This window comes from Euwallacea similis, chromosome 7, assembly GCF_039881205.1.
Source record: "Euwallacea similis isolate ESF13 chromosome 7, ESF131.1, whole genome shotgun sequence".
NCBI lineage: Eukaryota > Metazoa > Arthropoda > Insecta > Coleoptera > Curculionidae > Euwallacea > Euwallacea similis.
The window spans coordinates 6,098,715-6,125,856 of record NC_089615.1 but is presented as its reverse complement, the minus strand read 5'-3'; the positions used below and the strand labels follow the sequence as shown (position 1 = coordinate 6,125,856).

Sequence of the window (27,142 nt, the reverse complement as noted above, 5' to 3'; positions counted from 1 at the left end):
ATCTAGAAAATTTAGTTCACCTTTTCAGGTGTAGAAGCGTCTACATATATGTAGATGTTTGCAGGCACATTCCTGTAATAAGTTCCAACTCTCGCTGCTTCTTAATTTTTCACTACTTGATGATATAAGAAAACTTGAAAATAACATTTACAATGCCCAACAGAGCTGTCTTCAAGAGAATTGTTGCTTTAAAATTCTCATAATTTCCTACATGTTTCCAGTTTTATGAACATATTCCTACGTATTTTCTAACGAAAGAATGCCTCATTCATCACATAAATTTTCCCCTGCAGAGGTATGAAGTATGACACCACTATGCGATTTTATGGGACAAAACCTAATGGTCTAAAAATACATAAAATCATAAAATGTTAGAAATGCTCGCCAATGCTCCGAAACTGTATAATCAACTTGCCTCCGTTGGAGCAGAATTACCACATAAGTAGGAGTTTTCCGAACTGCAGCAGACCTAGAAAAGTAGACAAAGAAAACCTATTAGAGTTCCGGTCCTATAGGCAACAGATGTTATGTTTTTTTCAGTATAGGATATTATCTTCCTTGCATTATATTGGATTAAATTGCTGCCCTAAAAACCTACATGATTAGTATCTTCAGAGGTTCACTTTCAAGCAGAAGCAGATTTTAGGTTTCCTGGGACTTCCTCATTCTTTCCCCGCATGTGACCAGATGGAGGTGACAAAGAGGGAAAAAGTGAAGAAAGAAAAGTATCTTTTTCTTATGTTTCGCAGCATTCATGCCTGATATCGTACATATCGAACAAACTCGACTCTTGTAGTTTAACGGTGTTTTCTCGCCTTCTCCACTTAATCGCATTCCCGGAAACCTCAAATTAACTTAGAAAAATCAGATATTTTATTTCATAGAACAACACTGATGTTTCGGTATCCTCTCACGTATTTGAATCTATTTTCGTCTAGTGTAGACATTTCTCCTCTTTTTCAGTAATAAGTTCAATAACCGAATATTCAGCATCTTTAACAAAACTTGAGCACCATGGATCATCGTAACAATACTGCTAAGAGCAATCCCTTATCCAAACCTTCGCTCTAAAAAAGTCGCCTTCTGAAGTTGGTCAAAGTACCTACATTCTGGCCACCCGGTATAAACTTCCATTTTAACGTAACACGTACTGCCCTAGCTCTAATCGTAGCGTTCATAAGTTGCTCCTCCTGCGATTTTCGCAGTTTGAAGTTTTGTAGATACTCCGAATGCTTCTGCTTATGACAATAATAACTGCGTAGGACAAAAAGCGAGCACATCCAAGCAGATAATCGAATAAGTTCGCATGTCTGTGCGTGAGCTGCCGGACGATGCGAGTGGTGTTGTTAAATTGGATGGAACTTGTCCGACCAGAAACACCAGTTCGGGTAGTTAGCAAGGGCTGCTCGTAATTAGCGGCCGTTGTTGCTGCTTGTCAGCAGCAGGAGGTACAACCGACTTCCGATGTAGGCCCGAAATTGCGACAATTGTTATCGCAAAACTACATTCGCCTGCTAATTATGTCCCAACAGAAAATACGTCCATAATTAACGTTCATGGACGTCTAACCCTCGTACTTGTTGATTGCGAAAAGTTCTTAGTCAGGTGTTGTTACCATTTTCCATGCCCGAATCATCTCCTTCGTTTGAAGATCCAATGGAAACGTATGAGAGACTACAGAAACCATCTCAAAAGTTCGAATTATCATTCCATTTAAGGCTCTAAACACCAACTGATGAAACTCTACACGTGTTGGGAGATACCGTTCGCCAAGGAGCCAAGGCGTACTATAATTTTATTATGTCTTCAAATTTACGACTGAAGCCGACCGTGCCAAGAGGCCTTGTTTTCCAAGCATTAAAGAAACAAGATGGGGATGGAGAGAATTGCCCTGCAAATTTAGGGCTGGTGATTAGTAGGAAATGCTTTAATTAACATGCAAGCTATAGTAGCACTTTTATTAGCCTCCCTACCGTGGGCCTGGATCGATTACTGGATATTTCGGTTTTAGGAGCCTCAAAGTACCCACATTTCTGCTCGACTGAGAAAAATTACATCTGGAATTGCTCCAGTAGAGTGGTTGGGGGAAAGGAGGGGGGATTGTCTCGTTTGTGTTGCAATGGAAAGAGGGTTTAGAACGATCCAGGTACGACAATTGTTTTTCCACCTTGCATGAATCTGTTTTCTACCGCTTTCCAAGTCGTTTTCTCACGCATTGCATGTGAGCATATTGCAAAGTGTGCGCCGTTTTGTTTACATGTTTTTTGTCCTTTACGCTAGGATTCAATTGTTTCGTGTGGTGCATCGGTACCGCGGTTCGACCGATGTGCCGTACGCTCGCAAAAAAGGGTGTAAAGGTATTTGGATGTTTGGAGGCCATCGCATCGTTATCATTCATCCCATGACTCGTACCTTTATTTGTATGTTTTCGTGCCGATATCGTTTCTTAGCTGATTCAGTCGAATGGTAACGCGGTGGTCAGTAAGATGTTCGTAATCCGGGACTTTTAATACGCATTATCGGATGTTCTTTCGATTCAAAGACCCGTGAGTTACGCCACTAGTGTCGATGATATTTATTGACCGACAATCCGGATCGTGTATCTATCATTTAGTGAATTAGACTTTGAAAGACTTCTGGAACATCTTCGAGATCCGGTATATCTGTAAGTTGTACACACTGTATATTATTTCATTGAGCGCACCATTACCAAATTTAATTATTGTCTTATCAAAGTGTCATTAAAGCATTTGCCATTTCCTAGTGCGGCGTTCAAAGGGCGCTTTGCCATATTTACTTTTTTTGTTCCTTTTCAAATATGATTTCATTTACCGAATTAACTTCCCATGTCTCAAATATGTAAAAGTTTTAAAATTCAGACCCAGTGTGTCCAAGATAAGGATGTCCCGCATGGGCAGGAAATTAAGTTATCATTTACCCAATTAACTTTCCACATCTCCCGTAGGTAGAAACATTTAATTCGAATATATATATATATATATATATATATATGTATATATACAGTATGTGCATAAAGCATGGAATAAATTCATTTTCTCGGTCTGGAATTAAAATAATAACTCGACTTTATTTTTAAATTTCACGTAATTTGGTTGAATAATATTAGCTGTGACGTCACCATTGTTTCATGTATGACGCCGGTGTTCAGCCTTTTTAATGGTAACCCTTATTTTGGGTAATTTTATGTGAAAGAGAGCACTTTTTTACGTACAGGGCATGAATTTTTTTACCATGTTACATAATAAATTCTCTGTATTATAGATAAACGCATTATAATACAACTGTTATTTGAATAATCCCGAAGTCAAACTAAAACTAACAAACATGAAAATTTGAACATTTATTGGAATGTTGTGTTTTAAACCAATAAAAACACGTTTCCTATGGAAATAAACAAACAAACCTTCCAAATAAATCAGCAAAAGACTGCTCCAATCCATTTAGTGGATGTCTGTCTTTCATCGTTGGGTACCGTAAAGAAAAATAGGTTTTTGAGAAGTTATCAAAAAATGTGTTATGTAACATAATAAAAAAGTTCATGTCCTGCGCGTAAAAAAGTGCGCCCTTTCACATAAAATTATCAAACACAAAGATACCATTAAAAAGATATGACACTAACGTCATATCTGGAACAATGATGTTACAACTAATATTCACCAACCAAAACATCTGGAATTTATACTAAAGTCGATGTGTCCAAGCATTTTTTATTAATTAAATTCCAGATCAAGAAAATGAACTTATTCCATAATTTATATACACCTGTTTTTTCATGTGTTCAAAGACCTTACTTTGTAGTAGTGTAATAGGCCTGTAGTTTTAAGTTTTGTGTGCATTGTCCAATTAATTTTTTGAGATAAATATTATTATATATTATCTTTTTCTCTATTCCAGATAGAATCGTGTTGTTTATACTTAAATTGTTCAACTGATTTAGTGTACGGTCTCGAGTTTCTGGAGGTAAGTCATTCAAGATTATACTTCTTATTATGTCTTTTCCGGGCAGAGTGTGTTTGACATGAGCTAGTGCTTCATCGCATTGTGTGTCTGTCATTAGCTTATATTTGTGGTCTAACTAATGAGTCGTTGAAATAGTTGTTGTACCTATCGTTCACCACATTCCAGTTATATTCATTAAATTTATGGTTTGTCGCAGCGCCGAAAGCCTTCTGAAAGTATCCGGAAAACACTTCACCTTTGTTGTCTGTGTCACGTTATTTTCTACCTTTGTCGGTTGTACCAATATTTGTTTTTTTTTTTTTGTAGCCGTGTTATTTTCTTTCGGTTTGTATATTTGGGCTATATTCAAAACAACATTGAGAAATCCAACAGATGAAGCGTAAACTTTAAGTAGGTAGTAGTTGGGCGTTTATGCCTTATGCATTAGATGCAACTTGTTACTAAAATGTTTTGGTACTCTGCGATACATGTCATGTCAAAAGTTCGGACCAAGTTTCGAGTTTAACATCGCAGTGCGGGATGCTGCATGTCTCTCGTTTAATTATAGTTTAATAGTGCATTTTCGCTCTCTGCCTCCGGATTCTGCTGATGCCGCATTTTTTTTTGGCGGTAGGAGACGCGATATTAATAAGGCGGAAATTCGTCGTTTTTAAAAACGTTAAATCTAATTACGCCCTCCTCGTTTTCATTTAAAACATGTTCTTCGCGTATCACGTCGCACTTGTAACGTTTTACGGTGCCGTCTGCAGCGGCACAAACGCGAGCACATCTCCATTTCGCAGACATTTTTAATTCTAGTAATGTATACACGGCTATAGAGATGCAACGGCATGGAAATTTTTAGTTTTAACTCTCTGTACCTCTTGTCAGGGGAGTGCTGAAAGTTGTCTAATTTCGTTTCTCTAGTTTTCTGTCCGACAGAAACGAATGAGGTTTTTTCAGTCATTTTATATTGTTGAATAAAAAAGAAAATTCTGCACTGCTGAGCAAGAGTGCATCGCTAAAAACTTATCGAACGTGACCCATGAAAAAATTCTGCTATTAATTTGTGCCAGAATTTAATTATTCTCTTTGAATAAAAAAGAGTAAGCCCGAAAAAGAATGTTGGAAAAGAGCCGCGAGTAGAGCATCTGTCGCGACCAAGATGGTGGGTTGAGGGAAGATCAAGATATTATCCAAAAAATATATTTCTTAAATCATTTTTCTTAGATTGGCCCTCAGTGCAACACAAAGACCAGGAGGTGTGTGTCGAGGGCTGGTGTTTTGACTATGATAAGTGCCAGTTGGCATTATAAGACGTGCGGTGAAAAAATCATTTGTCTAGGCAATCTACTAGTGAGATGGCAGCATTTGAACTAACTTGCATTAACATAATCGTTCATCCTTGGCAGATTTTTCCAAGTTTCTTGAAACACCTGGTGCAATATTACAAATTCAAAATCAATAGTTTACTTCAAAAAAAGGAAAGTTATCGTAGGAGGGTCACTTTAAGGTTATTATATTTATAACATTTATATATTATAAATATATGCAAAACATTTATATGTGTATATATACATTTAAAGACACGATATTAGAGGTAAATATAAATAAATCTGAAACTAACGACATGTATTTAGAAACGCCACTAATAACTTTCTATAACAAATTGCCATATTATTTCTCCAAATATTCACCTTGAAAATTAAAAAATAACTAATAAAAAATGTCTATTATAACGTTGAAGACTAACTGAGAATCGACAGATTTCAGTTCATTTTACATTGTGTTAAGTTTGTAACTCTCTGACTTTGAACTGCTCTCTTCTCTGCTAAAATGTTTTCATATACACTACATTCATACTGAACGTGCAATGTGCAACATTATTACTTTACATTTCACTTTTTACGTATTTTGGAATATACTGACACAGAATTCTTGTACAAAACAAAATTTTCTTACGACAGGAATAAACACTCTACCTATCTATCCATCAATATAAGTCATTACTCGCTTAAACCAAACTACTACATTACTTGGCTTCGCTGATATCCCAATGTATATCCAATGAGGTTCGAACCTTTCATAAGCTACATAAAAAGAATAGTCAATTTTTTTTCGTCGCTTCCCCAGTGAAAGCCTAACCGCCCTAATAGGCAATAAATGAGGCCCCAGGGAGCGAAAGATCTTTACGACATAAATCTTATAGTAAAATTGACCAGAAAGGTCGAATGGCCCGAGGCAGAAATAAAAATTCCTATATTAGCATGGGCCTACATACACGATAAGTTTTTATTGAATTTTTCCAGAGGGTACGTTTTTGCAAAAGCGCAAAAAGGTTACTTTATTTCCACTGGCAAGCATAAAAGCCCGGATAAATTTATGGATTCTCATTCATATAGGTTGTACTATACGTATATGAAAGGTTTTTTCACAAGACACGTATTTGTGATTATGGAAATGTTCCAATGCGGCAAACTAACTGAGAATTCGTAAAAGTGGATCTAACAAAAATTGTTTTCCTTTTTTTTATTAGAACAATGTGAATCGCATTAGGTCAGTAATCGGAGGCTGTGTTAGAAAGTAAACTTTCAGCGCCCACAGATGCAAAGTGCGTCTTGGGTTCTTCTACAAAAAGAGTCGAAGTCAAAAATCGCCAGTAGCAGGTACCGAGTAGAAGCGAAGACCCTCCTTACCATTTCAGTCTGTCATGATTATATAGCCAACTGTGTCCCAATACAGGACGCTATATTAAATTATTATGCCATAATGACGAAACAATTATTTAAAATTAACCTTGCGGAATGAAAGCATCTAAATTGTGCGCTGTGACTGGTTTTGGTAAGAAGTTATGTAAATTTGCCCCAGATCAGGCCCAGGCGGTGACATTAAAACCTGATGAAATTTACATAAGAAAATGTGGGGGACTGAGGAAATTTGTTGTTTATAGTTATTTTAAACAAACCGGAAGGTTTCTGCGTGCCAAATAAAGGCAGGGTTTGGTGAAAGGAAATTGGCTGCGGTACGAGAAAATTACCAATTTTTTCCAGTTGAAGATGTTGACCGAAGAGTGGTAAATGAGGAAAGGCAAATTTTTACAAGTTTTGACCATATAATTTCCACAATTTCTGAATCAACAAATAGGGCAAAACATTGCATTCAAAAAATTAAAATTCACAATTTATTTAAGAATCGCAAAACTAAAGTCGAATATCAGACAAAAGTCGAAGGCTCCCCAATCGGGATTTCCTCTCATTCTGTGGATTAATTTCGAATTTGGAACATTTCAATATAAAATCCATTAAATTTATATGCTTGTCAAGTCCCAGCTATACGACAGAAGGAACTAAGCAGCTTGCAAACAATTTGAGTTTGATTAAAACCGGATATGAATCAAATGGGAAACGTCACACAACGGGAGCCTCCACGTTTGATTGCTTACGAAAACTTCACAAATAAATTGTTTGCGGTTAGGTCTTTTGGCATAGAAATGATTAATGGAGTAAAGACTATTTAATATAGAAAGAAGGCCAACTCATCATATTACAAGTCAAATTTACCCACCAGTACATAAAGTCGGCCAAAAACAGGAAGTGGTGAGCTGAACTAACCGGAACTGCGAAATTCTCTTAAAAAGTAGACTTTAAATGTTCTTAAAAATATGTGAAATTTCCGAACTCTAATCGCTCTATCTACTAAAGCTACTTACAGTTTCCTAAAAGTTTAAGAAAAATTTGAGAAATTTTTTGTTGTAATAACGCATGTAATCGCTAGATTATCTAAACTGTGAACTATTAATAAAGTGCTGTTGGCTTTAAAAATTTCTGTCCCTGATTAACCTATATAATAAGCTGTTTTAAAATCTCTAGAAAAATAGTAAAGCGACCTCGCTGCGAAATAAATGGCTGTACTTTCAACATGGCCGTTTACACGGTGTAGGAGAAAAGGAGGGTTCAAATCACTTAGATAGATGTGCGATAAATAGGGTATGCCTTGAGTGCATGAAAAATATTTTCGACCTAACCCCAGGGTTTTACTTCATTACTACTATTAGATTTTTAACTTGCGACTATTCGTGAGCATTCGCGCGCGTTTTCAAAGACTTGTATGTGTCAACATTTGTCGCAAAGTTAATTTTAAATTGTGGCTCATTTTAAACCCGCCTTAACGCTAACCATGTATCTCTCGCGGCGTGTTTTAATTAAATTGATATCAATTAAGTTGGCTCGGAGCTGGCGGATGCGAATAAGTTATATTCCTTCTCATTTGGTATTCAGCCCTAAAACGTCAAAGACGGTGATGCGAAATTATACATGTTTTACATCGCTCGACGAAGTTTGAATCTTAATGTATTAGAAGACTGATGCACCGTTATTATAATAATATTAGAACTGTGCCGCGGGGTATTAAGGTTTGAGGCCGGCATGAATATGCATGAATCAAGTAATAAGGTTTCGGTTTTAGGGCGAGAATTGTAGGCGATAGAGGGAAAAGTGTGAATCATATGGTGGAAAGTTGTGGGGAAAATTAATCTACAAGCAAATACAAGGGTTTATTGCTGTTAAGTAGGATATTGAAGTCATAATATAACAATCTAGAATCTAAAAATAATAAGTGATTTTCTCTTTGAGATTTCTCCCTCTACCCACTAATTTATTATTCCTAACTCGTAACCCACCGAGGTGTCTTACTGCGAATCGCCCTCCACAATTCTTCTGCAGTGATAAAAAAAAATCCTACTCCCTTCATTCCCATCAATTTCGATATGGTAGATGTAAAGAGAATGGCGCAGTATTTATCAAATGAATTTCTTTCTTTCAAAATCAACACGATGGGATATCGCAAGTCATTTGCAGTGATTTAAATCATCATTAAATGAGAAAAAACTTCTCCAGAAGTTTTTTTGCATTAACCGGAACTAAGATACACCCATAACATGATATATATAACATGATATATTATACCGTTGCATTTTATAGATGATGCTATACAGTTCTTAATAAGTATGTGCTATACTAACTAGTAATTCTATATTATAAAACTGGAGAAAATATTTACCAAACTAATTTTATTGAATAGATTCTGATTTTTAAGTGTGAGAGTGATTTTCAATCCCTTTGTGATTTGCTACAACCTTCGACGCTGGATTTAAAGACTTACTTTAGTCTTCTAAATTTTAAAATATTATAATTTACGCCTATAACGCATTCCAAAGCTTTTTTAAAACAAGATCTGAGATACTTACCGCAAATAAAAATCTGAAAAAAGCTGTATATCTGTCATTCATCACAATCTTATTTATGTATTTTCCAATCATCACCAATTATTAAGTGATAAATTTGATCTCATAGCTCTCCCAAATGACTGACTATTCCTATGCCTATTCTATGTTTAACTCTAGATCTTACCAGTCAACGAAGCTAGTTCTAGCACTCGAATGACTTACCTGTAAAAAAAGAAATCAATGGTAAGCTATTTTTACTCGCGTGCAGAAAAGTGTACTTTTCAGTACGCAAAAGAAGGCAATCCCTAACTTCCTAAATGCATTAAAACAGTGAAAAAACCCCATAGATAATGATGAGAGTGACCGCAAATCTAGACGCACGAAGGAGTATATGAGACATTAAAGTTCTAGTGAGATTTATAAGTTTTGTGGTAGTCAAGTTACATAATAAAAGTAAAATTATAAGAGATTTCTTGAAGATAGAAGAGACTCTTGAAAATTTAATCTAAGTAATACATGTGAGATTGAAGCAACACGACATGTTTAGGCTTAAAGAACATGGTGTTTAGTAGTGTATAGAGATGTCTCAACTCATTAATGCAGGTTTCAAAGCAAAAAATCAAGCGATGACCTGAACATCCATTATAGAAATTGAAAACAAAGTTGTTTTGTTCGACTCAAATAATACTTTGTAAATTTAACATGAATCGTTAAATTTACAAACGAATTCGATATAAATCCCCTATTGTAATATCAAATCAAATTATCACAAACGAATGAACATGCAGCGAATAATTTTATCAATTTGATCATTAATTCTGTCCTTTCCTCACAAATATAGTCGCACTAAAGGCGAATTTATAACCGCCTCGTCTCGTTCTAAACACATTAAACTTCCTTAACAGGAGCTTATCCAAACCGCCTTAAGTTCACAAAGACATTTTAGCATTTAAGCGCATCTCCGTGAAACTCTTTAGTCACGCATGGCAGCCTTCGAATGTTAGTCTCTCAGATAACTTTCAGCATAAGTTTAACTTGCCTGTTCTAAAGGTAAGTGTTATGGCTTAATTGGCGAGACGTAGGCCGCATTTTCATATAAACTCAATAATCATAATTATTTTAAAATGGACATAATATTCATTAGTGAATAAAACCGTGAGCAATGGCGCATTTAAAGTGGAGATTTTTAATATTTTTTCCATATTAATAAAAAGTAGCCCCTGAATTTGATGGTAATTACCAGTGACTATTTTTAAATAGAAATTAAAAATATTATGCAACTCCCCACCCTCATCGATCTGACCACATAATAAATGGCTTTTTCTATTATATGCTCTGTGTGGTCGGTCATTTCTCCTATCTTTTCTTTGCGTTAAACTAGACCAAAATATCTATTTCTCCCATGAGAATTCACCTCAAGAAGCTCGGCCAAAAATATACGTGTCTCATTCGCACATATGATGAAAAATTCGTATTCCTTGTCACTCAAGGCAACAAAGCATTTAATCATTTAAATGTGTTTGTTTTTGTTTCAGATATAAGTAGTTTATTGGGTGATTGCGTGGCTACAAAAATGTAAAAATAATTTCCTGGATGAAAACAGATAGTTTCAAAATGACAGCAAACTCCTCTTATTACCTTTTTTCCCACCAATCAAGTAAAAGCTGAAAATACATTATGTCAACCAATAATCATTACAAATAAGTTTTATACGTTTGAAATGGATATTTTTTACATTTTATTTGGGAATAAAACCTCACACATAAGTACGGGGTATTGGAGCGGTGGAATTGCACACTATTCTCAGTTAAAACTAAGTGAGAATAGTGTGCGATATGAATAACGAGAAGAAAAATTATCATTAAATTTTATTATAGAGAATATTTTAACATAATATCATATTTATGTCAATCTTGCGAAAGAAAATTTTGAATTATTCTCTCTATCTCCTAACTATAACTTCTGAAACATTAGAAACGCAGCTTAAAAAGCTTAACTCGAGCGCTATACTAATAATATCCACCTTGATTATTACAATGCTCATAAGCGTCCAGAATGACGAGCAAGTTTATATTTGGGTTTAACAATAAATCTTTGCTACTAAAAGAGGAAACTCATTTGAATGGCTTTGAATATTCGAACTTATTTTAGGCCTTTTGTGTGAGTTAATTTTAGGGCAAAGACGTAGAACGGAACGGTGCTATAAAAGAAAGGGCCTAAGGCGACTGGTCGATAGGCAACAAAAAGTGGCACTTTGCGGCCTAGTTATACTACGAAACTAATTAAACAGTTCGGCTGAAAGTAAGGGAAACTGCGGGTCCTAAGTTTATGTGAGGCGAGTTCCATCCATTTTAATGGTTCATTTCAATATGTGGGACAAACACTTTTTATGAGTTTATTTCGAATACGATGATCAGCAAAATTTATATTCAGCATTAAATAATTACCTTTATGGTTACTTTTTATTGTTTCAGGTCCTCGATACTTGGTGCTCTTATTTCATTCCTCGTTTATTAAAACGAGCGAATTTTTGCTTGTTGGAAGTCAAGCTTAATAATTTACAGACTTTTTGTAGCTCGTTTCGGTTTATATGAGAGATTTATTTTCGCCTGTAAAGAATTTGTTTCCGGGTTTGTTGTAAAAAAAGGTATAGAGTTCGGATTTGGGCAGGTTTACGCTTTGAGTTTAGTTTGCGGTTGCAGAGAATGTATGAATGTTCAAAGTGAGAAATCAAATGAGCATTATTGCTTGTTGCCAGAAATAATTGTACTTCGGCAGAAGGTAGGAACCAAAAATAAAATACATTATAGCGACTGAAATGAGTTTTATGAGTGAGAAAAGGCATTTCTAAACCTGAACATGAACTAACTGTAACTAACTTCAAAACCGGTTTCAAGTAAAAAAATATCATTAATTCTCAGAATAACAATGAATATAAAGAAAAGTGAATTGTTTCCGTGGCTTATTGAGCATGAGATTCTTCACTTTTTAAACCGTTGACAGCACTTCACAAAAGAGCGAAGATACTTTTATCTAAATTATCAAGTTAAAAATGTCACAATCAAGTTCTTGAAACCTTGAGGAAATGGATAGAAGCAAGCCTTTCCTATGGTTTCATAGGAGTAAATCTATGGAAATTTATTTCCATATGAAAAACCCACTTGCAAGTGAAGTTTTAGACTAACGTGGGTCAGGAATTATGAAAACTTCTCCCTGAAAGCATTTCTGCAGCAATTAGGAACCCCATTCAGTGTCAGGCCTTAAGACTGGACGGAAGCAGAAATTATCAAGTTGGAAATTGCCGCCACGTCAGCTGTCCGGCAGTTAGTAGCCGACCGCGACACGTGCAAGGCATCCAGATTTCTGGATTAGAATAGCCGACATGTGCAGGGGCTACGTTAAGTCCTAGCTGTTTGTCCAAGACTTGGATTTCTGTTTGGGTCTATTCATTCGAAATATTCAGTAATCCGTTCGATGCCGAGTGCGTCCTTTATAATCATCGCCATTTAGTCTATGTGGACCTAACGAATGGCGCTTAACAAGCCAATAATCATATTGGAGCTTCGATATGCGAATATCGGCGTTGTTGGAGAGCTTTTAGCGTCCCCTGGCACTATTAAATTGGAACCGTTTTTGGAATGCGCTTTCAGTTATAGTGATAGTTTTCATGTCCGATACGGCTGCCGTGATATAATTTAGCCAGTTTGATACACATTAAAATCGCTTTATACGCTCGCTTAATCCCTTTCCCATTTTAATTAGTCGTCTGTATGTTTCATCGGTTTCGCTTTTTTCATGGAATTGATTGAAAGCGTTTTAGATGCCTTTTTATCTATCGATAACTTTGTGATTTGAAAACACAATAGGATAGAATTATGGAGATTTACAGCGCATATGTAATCATGAGATACAGTTGAATGGTTTTATTTGAATGCCGAGTTCGGTTCCAGACAAACCCGCTAAATTTTTCCGTTTGATCACTTTATTTGCCAGTGTCATGAAAAAAATTTATTACAGTTTTCTTTTTATTTGGGGAAATTTACCATCGATATTCAACTTAAAACTTTTCAATTTTAGTTAGAGTTTAGAGTGTGGACGAGTCGTGTTCTTCCATATCATAAGCAATTTTATTTCAATTCTTTTTTCAGATAAGTTTAAAAATGGATATATTTTCAACGAAGACAACCACATCCTTGATGTAAACTTTTTTCTGTAGATTATCTCAAATGTAACTTCTAATCAAAACTCATCACAATTACTCTATTCAAGGTTTTAGAAGCTTCACACCTATATTATGATTCGATTTAGAACCTCATGCTTTCTTAAAGACCATCTTGCCATGAATGCTGCTAAAGTCGTATTCCCACGGGCCTTTATGCTTTATGCGTACATTTTATGGTGTTAAAAGCCGACATGATAAACATTATTCTATTTTTCAAAGTGAATGATTTTGCAAGTTTTAATTCATATCTCTCAAACCAAGATAGCCTCGCTCAAGCCGTTTATTCCAGTTTATATAACACCTCACAGAATGCTAGCGTTACTACAGTTACAGCTCTGCGTTCTTAATCCCATGGAAGTGGTAAATTATTCACCTGACCTATTTAATGTTAACATGAATTTAATTCTACGAAACGCTCGGTTTGGTAATCCATATTTCCAAACGAAGATTATAATTCACGCTCTTAGATTAGATTAAATTAGATTTATCTAGAATAGGCCTGAACTGCCCGTGTACTGTGATACAGAATATCTATTATGCCTCAGTATCTATTACATTTTACGTAATAGATTCGATTTTCTAAGGAAGTCAACTATTTCGCTAAGTAAAATTTTGTGCTAGTCTTACGATCGGACTTGTAATCTTTCTAGTTTCTGAAATCTTGGTATTTCAATAGCTGGACTTTCACTTCAGGTGCATCCAACCGTTTTCCCATTCTTCAGGCACAGTCTATATCAGCATTATCCACTAGACCGATCATAGATATGTAGTGTCACAGTCTAATAATGTACAATCTTATGATGGCTGGCAATTATTGCCTACCGAGGTTTAACATATCTCTTGTACTTTCCACAGTGAGTTTAAGAGAGCATGCCGTGGAGTGGACTAGTCGTCGTTGTGGTCTATTCAACTCCTTACTGGACGACTTTCCTTGCCATTTTACTGTTGCAGTAATTTGGGTTTAATGCCCAAATTTTTACTACAATAGAGTTTGCATGCCCAAAGGGATAGCTTCGCCTTGTTGAACATTTTTTCCAAGTGGCGTCCCACGTAAGCGTCTTATCCAGGATTATACCTATATATTTCGCCTCCGTCGCAAATAGAAGGATCTTCCTCGAAAGTGACGGTGGCCCTAATTGATCCAATTTTCCCCGTCTTATAAAGGAAACTATCACTGTTTCGCTCGGTGCCACACACATATGCTCTCCCAGGCACCTTTCATATATGGTATCGAGTGTCTCTTAGAGTAAAATCGATATGGCCCCTCCATGGTATCCATGATCGACGGCTCTTAAATTTACCCCAAAGCCATGTAAATTTACCGACGATACTTAACTTAGAACATACAAACAAAAAAATCTGATCATTCTGGATGTGATCCAGTTTTGAGACGGATTTATCTTCTCAGTGGTTCTACTAAAGCCGTTTTCCCACGCGAATCCCTAGAGTGCGATCCAGGCCCTTGAGAGTAACAGTCCTCAAACATTATTCAGTTTTTCGCGTCGAATCACTTTGATACGTTGACGTATTAAAATCCGTTGTTTACGACATCATTATAAATAATCTTCACTCCTGCCTATAATGTGTATTCATGCCTAATATTCATAACATGCTTCTTATGTTCCGTAAGTATTGTAGTAACCTCCCTTTACATTTCAGTTTCCATAACCTTATCACTTGATACAATAAATAACTACGTGTATTATGCTAGAATATTGTAATTAATTTATAAACTTTATATGCAAATAGTTTGTAAATTTACTTGGTTTTCTAATTTGCTTGAAATTCAGTTGTATTATGAGGTAACCTAAATGAACCTGAAGTCTTACAACTCGTCGTAATAACTAGCTTCATTGTTATTATGTTAATTAGTATTAATTATACCTCGCAAGAAAGGTCACTCACATATTGCCCTGTATACAAAATACACTGCCAGAGTTGTGTTCGCGTCAAGCAAATTAATCCAAGCTCAAGAGAAATGTCTGGTAAACCTCAGCTATGATTTATTGGTTTCGATCGCTCATAAAATTGAACCGCATAATTTAAATGATGAAGATGTAGATTAAAAACCAAAAGCAAACATATTTCAATAAATAAGCAATTAGTCGGAGCCAGTGAACCGAAGAAGTGCGGGAAGGAAAAGAAAAGGGAAACAAAAGCGAGCGAGCAGCAGCTCGGGGGTGGCATTATGGCCTTGGCGGTGGTGACGGAGGCGGCGGTGGCGGCGCCAGATGTGTTTTCCGGCATGCAGGTGCTCAAGATAAATGTTTTACAGGCAGTTATTATTTACTCGGGCCGCTCCCGCTATCGATTTGACCTATAGCTGGCCGGCTTTCTATTTTGACACACGACAACAATGACGCATCTGGTTGATAACATTTGGGCCAGATTTTTGTCATTGTGAGGGAATGAATCATAACTGAAAGCCCTTTACGTGGCAAAGTTCCATTATTTCACCAGAGTGGGTGAGGGGGGGGGGGGGGGGGGGGTAATGCAATTTTCAGCCCATTGCCCACGAATGGGTAACATTTTGAAGTCCATGCGAGCAAGTAGTGTAGCAGCATCTAAAATGGAAAGAAGTTGATTGAATTGACGCCAAGTTAGCGATGCTTTAAACAGAGTTATCTAAACTGGCAAGTGATGCATTCGAGAGGTTACGATCATCTCTCATTACACAAAAATGGTAAAAGACACTTGGTTGGAATTCAGTTTATTAAATCAAATAAATAAATTAAATTGAGATAGACAAAAAAAATTAACCAAAAAAAGGTGTGTCATACCTCCACATATTATGATGAAAATACAAAAAAAAAGATGCATTAAGGTCTCTTAGAAAATGTGTCAATTAGTGTCCAACACAAAACGTGACAACTTACACTGGCTTATTCTAAACAAAAGGGATAAGTTTGGAAAACTATTGCTAAACTTGGATGCGCTATTCTCTTGCTCCGGATTCCAACAGCGATTGCTGAAATATGACTAAAACCCACTATAGTTTCATGGAGAATGTACGTCAAATGAGCGAAATAACGTTCGAAAAGTGAAAAATGAACGTTGGTAAACGGCGTGAAATTTTTGTCTCTCGCCATATTAAACATTCCGGCAAAGACGCTTTTTGTCGGTTCACTTAGATTAAAGCGGACCCTAAAGCATTAAAAGAAGTGGCAAACACACCCAGGTAATAAATTGGGGCCCCCGTCGCAACATATAATGAGTTTCGGGCCGCATTTATCATCCAATGAAACCCTATCAGAGACTGACGTGGCCGGAAAAGCGCCATTACTGAACGTCTCATCCATTGTATCCTTTGAGTAGAAACTCGATGATTTTTCGTGCTGGATCGATTTCCTACCCTCATTCCCCATTTTGTCCCTCTCCACGTGTGTGTTAGCCGATGATCTGATTTTAGGTCAATATTTAACAGACTCGAGTAGACTTCGTTGTATTTTAATCGTTGTGAAGCTTTATTAGTTGATAAAAATAATTTTTCAAGTAAGTCAAGGTCAATGTCGAGCTGTAATTGACGTTACTTTCATATTGTCACAAATAGCGAAGATACTTATGTGGCAGCATTTGCAAAGTCTGACTGCTGCAATACGCGACCGATAGCTATCAGCTAATTAACGCATGTTCAGTTTTCGATAAAGTTCATTATCACACAATGAGGACAACGATCTCAAAAATTTAGATTTTTTAGAAGAGTGCTAGACTAGAGATTTTGAAAGGAGTCTATAGGATAGACACGAGAAGACGGGCTTACGCAGATTAACAAAAAAGTGAGGTTAACTCCCTCCACAACGGAGTTGAATACGACATAATAACTCCGGCGGATGCGTGGGAGCACGACCGTTCTACATTAACCACATTGTCTAAATTATGTCAAAAGAATATAGGTTGATCCTGATTGTTGAGGCAATGTCAATGAAAAACATTTATCAGTGACTCCGTAAGTCTGTTCGATGAATCGAGTAATGTCAGGTTAATATGGAAGAGTCATGTACGCGCACACGCCTTTCAAATTTTACTCAAGACCCAAGACCATGGCAAATACCCAATTCGAGATTTTAATCTCAAACCATGACTGTCTTTAAGAGGATCCGTGATTTATTTCCCCGTTGATAGTAAGGTCGCGTTCCCACGTACTTCACAACCCTTCACTTCACTTCTAAATTCTAAATTTCGTCGACCGACAGTCGTGAAATATTATTCAGCTTGCAAACTAAATTACTAGAACGATTTTGCGATTTGTATGCCTGAAAAGGAAATTTCGCTGTTCTTGTATATCAGGTACAAAGTGACTACAAGAAACAACATGAAAATGATTTAATCGCCAGTTCTATATCTGTGTCAGCAAAAGAGCCGGATCCGCTAGAAGATCAAAGGCGGTGCGGAGGAAGTACAATAGTACATAAGTATCAATATAAAGATTTGAATAAAATTCATTATTTATAAGTACCTTATCTGGTTTGTCCAAATTAAATATTGAGCGCTAGTTGGTTAATTCCATTTGGTTCGAATATTATAACCGACAAATATTATGGAAATTAATATAATTTCGATTAAAATGGCCGTATTTAAATATTATCACACGCCAAAGTCCAATTCCCGCTTTAATGAGCTTTAATATTATGTTACCATTGGACTAAATAAACTACGTTGCTTATTTAAATATAAATGGCTAGTTATTTTTAATTTATATCGGCAAATTTAGTATTCAGTGGTGTATTTGGGTTTGACCTCATACGACCTCTAACATTAAACATCCCTTATATACTTATTAACAACAGTAGCTTGCAACCGTTCCGGCTGTACCGGGATCTCGGTCTTATTTGGATCCCTGGAAAAACATTTTCCACAAAATTTGTATATTTACACAACTTTATTGTACATACCTAGGCGATATTTTAGAGAAAAAAAAACGTTTAATTTGATCGAAGATTTTGCCTACAAATTCAATTTCATAGGCGTAATTAGAGCACAATAATAAAAAAATTGTATGAGATAAAGTGTGAGAATCTAAATCGATGAATTACAATAATATTTGACCTAACCTGAACTAACCGTGACCAGACCGACAATATGAATTGTCCTTTATTTATATTAAAATTTCTATCTGGAAAACTACATTTGAGAAAGGAAAAATATTTGTGCGGATGAACATAGATGGAGCAGAAGGTAGTACTGTATGTGCGCATATTCACGAACATGCGCACATACAGACTGGCCACTAACTTTTCCTCTACATTTACGTTAATCCACAAGAAACTTTTCTATTTTTGAACGTTGCTGGTTGGGTAAATGCAGGTATCCATGTCGAAACTTTAGGTGTTTTCACATGAACGCTCGATTCCTTTTACGGACTTTCCACTAACTTTTCTATATAAAATTACTTTTAAGTTACTATTGTTATTCATGATAGTAACTAGCGCTCCAATGTAAAGAAGAAAAGTTTCCTTTGGTCCCGTGTCTGTAAAGATTTAAACAATAGCTTGTTTTGTGATCGAATGGCGGTAAATTTAAACTGATGTAATGTGGTAAAGAATCGATTAATTTTACACTCATTAATTTAATATGAGTGGTGGCTTTATTCATCATGGCGGCTTGTGTTGGTTTTAGGGTTTGTTAGCATTTTATCACTGATCTTTACATTATATGTATTACTTTTTGAAATAGAAACGAATTCCTTTCGCTATTCCAAACCTGCTAACTGAACCTACTACCTTATTGCTCTCAGTTACTCGGATACTGCGAGAACATACCAATTCACAGACGCTACGAAATAAAACCAAAATAAAATGCACAGAAAGGGTTATCAGAATTCACCAGTGCCGCCCATAAAGCAAAAAAAGTTGATGATAGTTGCAAAAAATCGAAACGTCGCATTTTAAATATGACATCGCCACATTATAGAATAGGAAAAGTTGCAGTGATGAGGTGTCAATCATTTTGAATTATCTCGCCAAATAAGATAAGGAGAAAGAAAAACGTTTTTTAAATATATCGTTTTTTTTAATACCTCCGAAAGTCATCGGAAATTTTCAAAGCTTGAAACGGCATATTTTTTAACTCCAAACTGCGCAACTTTTCCCCAATTTAATCGATTTTCCATCTTTTATGGTTACCGAGATCCTCATGGTTGAGCTAAATGGATAACTTATATAATGTGCTTGTTATATAAATAACTATCATTATCCTGTACATATTTAAGTGACTAGAATGTTTTATAATTATTAAAAAAGTTTTGTTTTTCCTGTCCCTCATCACTTCCACCAACTTCCTTTACTAAACTCCGAAGACAGGATTCGACTTGTGGATAAAAACTAGAAACCGGTCTTAGCAGTATCATGGCAGCAGCTGAAAACAATAACAACGAAACAAGAAGTGCGCTCCCTCACTCAAGACGACCGAGAAACAATGCAAACTAGCGGTCGTGGAGATGGGGCCCTCGAGGGGCCACTCGAGACTCGCAGCACGTGACAAGGCATCTCTTCTGAGAACAAAAGCCACTCCACTACTTGCTCTTCTCTCTTTCGAATTTGCTGATAGGCGGAAAAGCCCCTGCATCCAATTATTTTTCAATCTGGCAACGTGCTTCATCAGCCAATCTGCATGTCGGCTCGGAAATTATTAACTGAAGTTGTTTTCGTGTTGATTGGGACGAAAATTAATTTGACTAATGCCACGTTCATAGAGGGGTGTTGTACCCTCTAAGTCTAATTGATATTATGCCACCGATTTTTGAAGAAATTCACGTGTATTTGGAACAGTACTGTTTTACTGAAAGCCTTAAAGTTCCATAGGAATTGCCAATAAGCTAGATAAAACTAATCTTTATGAAAGTAACTTTTTACCTAAAACGCTTTAACGCTCAATAAATAGACGATATTACCCGGGAACTTTTATCTTTATGATTAACGTCATAATTCCCAGGAAATAATATCTTCCAACTTTAGCCCCGAAAAGAAACTACTTATGGAAACTTTACGGCAACGATTTAAGCTTCCCAACAAAGGCGAACTTAATTTTTTTCTGCGCTCTGACTTTTATGAAGTTTTTCGGCAGAAATAACATTTACTGGAGTAAGAGCGGACCTACTGAACGCATATATTTGTATTGGGCACCAAGAGACTGACAAGAAGAAGTGGGGTCATGGGTATTGAGCGGACGCACCCTCCGGCTTTGTTGAAAGAGAGGTCGAACGAACAGCAAAAAGGGATTTGTTTACTTACATTACGGCACTAATCTGCCGGAAAGTCGAGCTTCGGATTGACGTTTTTATGAGGATAGCAAATACGACCCCTTTTCAAGGCTAAATCCATTATCTGGTTCAGAGATAATAATTTTATAGCTGAGGATGTGTACATTGGGATTATTATTAATAAACTAATGATCTGTGAGAGAAACAAATGTCATCAACCATTTGGCATGATGATGATTAACACTGAATGAGATTTCTTGGACATCATCCTAAAACTCCTCAGATTTGTCTCTACCAGAAATGAAACCATCTATCTGATCAATCATCTATAAGCTCTAGAATGCTTTATAAATAGCTCACGAACAAGATACGCACAATTTCCGTTATTGATATTTGTTAACGTATATTTTTGGTAATATACAGTATCACACATAATCGGTCGATGTCAGGAAATGATCTTTGTTTGTAAACGTTTCGTTTTAAAATCCCTACAAAAATAGTCCAGTTGGGTCAAATCATGTGACATCGGAGGCTAGAATTGCTTCATCTCGTATTCAATTAGTTTTTCTCAGGACATTCCCAGAAGGAGTAGTTCAATTCGTTTTGAATTATGTATAAGTACTCTCTTGCGTTGGTACTTGCCCAATTGAAGAATATAAATTGGGCTGTCAATTCGCCTAGCAAATAAAATAACCATCTATTTTATTAGCAATAAATAAATAGGTAGCAATATCAGACAAGATACGGTTGATAAAATCGAGAAGATGGAAGATAAATTACGGAAAGAAATCAAATATAATGGTATGGGTTATATTTACAGATTCTTGCTGAAGAAAAGCTAATAAATTTCGAAGATTGCTTCATTTGTTAATACGATTTGGTTCAAGCGAATACTTCTGCAATAATTTATTGGGGGAAGTAAAGATATTGAAACGTAGTAAATTGTAAGATTGGTGAAATGTAAGTCCTGACATGAAGCATTAGCTTATGCACTCAAATGTAAGGCTATGAAGCAAGTATCCTAATTTACATTGCGAGTTCGCTAGATAAGCAATTTTCCAAGCGGAAGTCTATCAGGTCAATGAAAATAAGAGCAATCAAAACCAGAAGGGAACAGGAATCACGGAGCGTCGTTAGGAGAGGAATTCTGAAAGTCTAAAATATTAAATTTGGACTGCTAAGGCAACAGAGGAAAAATAGAGTGGAGAGAAAAGAGGTTGAACGCTAGAGATGTACAGAAAAAGAAAAAAAACTTTAAGTTGAGCAATTTTGTTGGCCAACAACATTTTATGGGTCAGGTAAACTAAGAATAGCCATCTTTAAGGGGACTGGCTATACATTATCAAGCCTCACTCATAATGATTAAAGACCTGTGAAATGAAAATCGATACTGGATCCAGCCACAGTAAATAATCGGCATTGAAGTTCTACAACACAGTTGCACTAACTTCTCCTCCTCATAGAGTGATCTTGGAAACGGAAAAAGGAGGGGTATTTGATTTTCTGTGAAAGCCCATGAAGCTAAGTTAATGCTAGGAAGAATAATGTTCAAGCAGAAAGGTTGTGTTGCCAATATCATGGAAGATAGTCTGCTTGGATTTCAAGTAATAGAGAAAAAAGATTATAACTGGATCTACATAAGAGGACTGTCAAAATAAATATAATGTGATAGTAATGTCAGAATGGTAACTGGAAATCTACTAATAATGCAAAAAACCAGCGACTGCAGTTGGTGCATTCATAGTTCAAGGCTAATAAAGTACTACCAGAGACTCATAGAGAGGTTCATGATGGTCATTTGGAAATTAATGAGACATTGAACAAGGCAAGGGAAAGTTCAATTAGCCCAATGATTTTTGTTCAATTAATTCGGACTAGTAGTTGTTTCGGGAGCTTTTAAATATCGCTTGTGAGTAAATATTGTGAATCAATTGCCCATAAAGAGGAAAAAAAACAGGAAAAAAAATTCAATGCTACGTGCGTTAACAATAAATCTAGATAGTCATATGACTACCCTCGTTGTACCAAAAAAAAAAACATTTTAATTGCTTACAATGAGGGTTTATCTATTAGTTTCTTTAATAAATCAGTATTCGGCCAAACACTCATTACTAGCGCTAAGCAGTGATTCTATAGAAACTGATGTACCCTGAATAAGCACAATGGTTTAAACGCCAATAGGTGTATGGACCACGTTGCAGATTAACGTGACGTTCCAATTATCGAATGTTTAGCCGGATTTAGGCGGGTTTAAAGAGCTATAAATCGAATAAGGCAAATAACTATTGTCCCAATTATCGGGGCAAAATTGCACTCGAAGCTCTGCCAGTGAATGTGGGAGACTCATACGGAAGCCGGTAAACGTTTAAGCATCTGCTTTTATACAACACACATGATCATCAATATGAATAAATTTTCCATTATAAACAAAGTTTCCACTTTAAAGCGCCTTTTCCAGCAGCCTTTATTTTAAGATAAGTAACTAATGAGAATTTATGATTTCCTTTATAAATTAAGAATGCGTTTTCTAATAATTAATGATGCTCTATTTCCTTTTTTTTCTGAATTTTTCATAATAAAATACACTCAATTCGATATGATTTAGCTAGGTTGTAGCATAAATTCTGCTAAAACTTCCCAGAACTATTAGAACAGAATTCTGCCTGCAAGCCAGTTTAATTGGATCATAAATATAAAAATAGCCCATAAGTTGGTGCATAAACTACACGTTATCAATATCGACGCTCTACTCAAACCCATTAAGGCGCATTAGTGCCATTATTTATGTTCATGATGCCTCCCCTAATTTAGTTATTACGTTGCATCCTGTAAGATTTACGCCCAACCAATTTGTCCAAAAAGCTCGACTTTGCCAAGTTATTGTTTACTGAACATCTTTGCCTAGAACCAAAGAGATGAGCCAAGGCAAATTAATATATATGCAAACAAGTGTAGGAAAGCAACAAGTGCAAATATGGGCGTTTAACATTATAGAAACTTGAACTGGAACATCAAAGAGAGTATCTGCCCGAAATTCCGTCCCGTACGGGCGTAATACTTTATTGGCTCGCTACTTCAAAACTAATTAAAATCGTTGGGCCGACTCCATTCTCCTTCCGAGTGATTTAGGCCTTTAGACACAAGGGCTCCAAGTTTTCCTGCCCGATACTTTCGGCAAAAAGCTTTTAGTACACTTTGGTGATTAAATTCTCTCCAAAACATGCTCGCTAGAGTTTAGGTTTTGTTGCCCGAGAGTCTTAAACGTTTCTCGTTATTAAGTTTTTAAGTTAAATTTTCTAATGTCGGAGTAAAACCTGAATGGGCTTATTTTTCCAAGGCGAAAACATATTTCGCCACCGTTGAAATTTGATAAAATGCATTTTTCTGCAGCAATTACAGGAAAACTGACAACTTTCTAGCGGATTTAACCCGAATAGGTTAACATTGAAATGTCGGCACCATCAAACCGGATACATTCCGTGGAGGCTAGGTACATTCTGCTAAAGTAGTCCGCACGACAGTTGCACAACTGCTGACTCTGCCGAAGCCGGCTGTTGTTCACAGTCTAAACTATTCTCCTTATTTCTATCCTCTCCCGTTTCCTCCTTCAATTCCAGTTCCGACTATAATACAAATGGAGTATACTATCATCCTACTTCAGTCCAACAAAATAAAAAAGGAAAGCAGCAAACCCGGTTTTTAACTTCCACACTTCTCGCATTTGATAACTAGAGTTGTTTTTCTCTCTCAGTCTTTCGTAGGAACTTGGGCGGTTCCTGTCTGTCCAGCTTTAATTCTTACGATAAGAGAACCTTAAACTTGCCAATTAAGGCCCACTCCGACTTTTGGTCCTCATTATATAGTATAAAATTTGTCCTCAATGTGTGCACGAATAAAGAAAATTTGAAGGTGTGTTATAGAAATCAAATGACAAAACACCTGGAGGAATAAAAATAAAGGCAAATCGAACTCAAGGGAGGCAGGTCCCCCGAAAGGTGCCCTAAAACTTTCCTCACACACTAAACTTTATCGTTAAAACTTGGGTAAACTCCGTAACGCCTCTAGTATGAAAAGTCATGTATAAGTTGGAAATATTTATATAGAATTCCCAGCTGTGTTGTGCTCCCGTCCTTAAACCCAGAATTATGGAAGTAAACATTTGAGGGAATCATCCCCCTGCTCAGCTCGAAGAGAAGGGCCAATGAAAGCTTAACGTGATTGTTTTGATTGAGAGCGGATTTGAGTTTTGATTACAGAAACTGTATAATTAAAATATGAGGATTCAGTGAATTTTCAGACTTCTGACGTGGCTACTTGCACGGAAATAACTATTTCCAACAGCTAAATCAAGTTAATGTATGGAACGTTGTGGATTTCAACATGAAACCGGCAAAAGCTAATAATTCAAATCTGACAAACGGCCCTGTTTATGAATGACGAAGGGCTTCGCTATTTATTGGATACAAAGTTATGCGATTAATTTGCCTAATGGCAGGACGTTTCCTTTTTAAAAGTTTCAGTCGTGGATTTTTTGCTGTTCAGAAGTCTTTCTTTACAACTTGCCGAGGAAAGTCGAATACTAATTAATCTCGGCTTAGAGTTGTGAACAATATTTCTCTCTAATTTGACTTTGCTAAATCGAGCTTGTGTATAAAGATGAGAGTAAATTAGTGGGAGAGAAAGGGGGCCTGAAGCGGTTAGACAAAAGGGTGTTATAAAATCCTGCGTTTCACATTTTCCCTTGGAGCTCTTTTAAACGCAACAATAAACAGGAAATATAATTAACCTTTCCTTAATTAGGATAAATTGAGTCGAAACAAACCTCTAAGCGTTAGGATAATCCTTCCCTCACCTCTCCCTCCCCCTAAATGCTTTCCTTCCGGATGATGGAGGAGCCTGGATAGGGATCACCGGGAAATTCGGGCCTCCGTTTTGAAAGTTAATTATTTAAGATCTCGGTGAAAAGTGTGTGAACATTTTTCTGGGTCGATTGAGGGGGTTGATCTACATTTAGGGGTTATTTCACTTTTGGAAAAATCTTTCGAAGTGACGCGTTGACTGCGCATTGAATAAATAATGCATTACTTACCGGGCCGAATTGTTCGAAGTAACTCTTGACGTCTTCGAGGGTTGTGGGGGCCGATAAGCCACCCACAAATATCTTTTTCGTTCGGGTTACCATCTGAAAAAAAATTCATCATATTAATACAGGTGTAGGTATTTAGGGAAATACTTATTGGATAACAATGTAAACCGAAGACCCTGTTATTTAATATGTACTTCACTCATGTTGTAGATACGAAAAACAGGAAGATTGCAAGAGATATTTATAATATAAAATAGCGGGATTAACAGTCTATACCTAATGCATAGAGATCGAATATATGATTAATCAAAATTGCAGCAGTTCTTTGCTCAGTACTAATTTCAAAGCTCACTTTTTTAGGCAACTTCTCAAACATTTCTTTTGGGACAACTTAAACGGTATCGAAAAGGTTACATTTTTCACGGACATGGTAAGAACTAGTTTCAAATTTTGTAATGTATTCAAAAATAATAGAAACCTTCAGATACTATCCCATGAAATATTGCAGCAACCTGAACAAAATTTCCTAATTAGGAGCAACAGACATTTTTTATAACACGACGATATTGAATAAGTTGCAGAAGTTATTGTCAAATTAAAACTCGATTGAGTTTGTGATGGTATGGGAAATAATAAAGGGATTTCAAAAGGATTTAAAAAAATTGGTACACCATTTACACCAGGACAGCTAGGCGGAGCTTCAGAACAAAATTTTGTTGAGATGGTTTTCATTCTCCTCGACATAATTAAGAATTTCAATGCAATTTGAATATATTGTAGGAAATTTCCCATTCAATAATGAAAACCGCAATTTCACCAAGTTTACGCTTCCACTGCTTTACACATCTCCACACTTTAACTAATTCTCGTTTCAGAATGGTTGGAAATCTAACAGAACAGTCTGCATTTTCCATTTTAATTTTGAAAGCGCATTATCATAAGATTCATAATCTCATATCCTTTGGAACAAGGAAATTGCTTAACATGATTCATCCCTTCTTCAATTTCTGAAGATTCTAATTTGCATAATATTCTAAGCCGGGGCTAGCAAAACCAATTTTCGTGTGTGTTGTAAGGCAATATAGGAATAAAACAATATTTTTAGAGTAAAGTGCTCATGGTCCCAACACATATTTTCTAGAATAAAAGAATGGGCTTCTCCAAAACCAACAACAATTCCTGTAAATCCATTTAAACGATGATGTTTTACGTGGTAGAATTGTGGCTTCTCTATTGTTCCGTTCGTAGTTAGGTCGGTTTTAATTTTTCCTGGATTGTCCATGCGTGATGATAACACACTTTTGAAAAGAAGTTCCTTTTTGCCCGAGTTTATCGACCACGGACATTTTTGTGGCGAATGCGACCGTGTTATTAAGACTCGGTTGACGTCGGGGATTGATAAAGCCGATAATATCAAAAATTTAGGAAATTAATGGCTGACCGAATCGAAGG

At 36.2% G+C, this 27,142-nt stretch overlaps 1 protein-coding gene across 5 annotated transcripts in view; it reads right to left on the bottom strand.

Annotated features, from left to right (window-relative positions):
- Nucleotides 1–27,142, bottom strand: part of Rbp6 (RNA-binding protein 6) — a 371,923-nt gene that overhangs the window by 116,941 nt on the left and 227,840 nt on the right. For all 5 annotated transcript variants that reach the window (XM_066391971.1, XM_066391972.1, XM_066391973.1 and 2 more), the window contains one exon: nucleotides 25,694–25,786. In XM_066391971.1, the coding sequence (XP_066248068.1) occupies nucleotides 25,694–25,786 (93 nt within the window). The remainder of the gene's footprint in view (nucleotides 1–25,693; nucleotides 25,787–27,142) is intronic.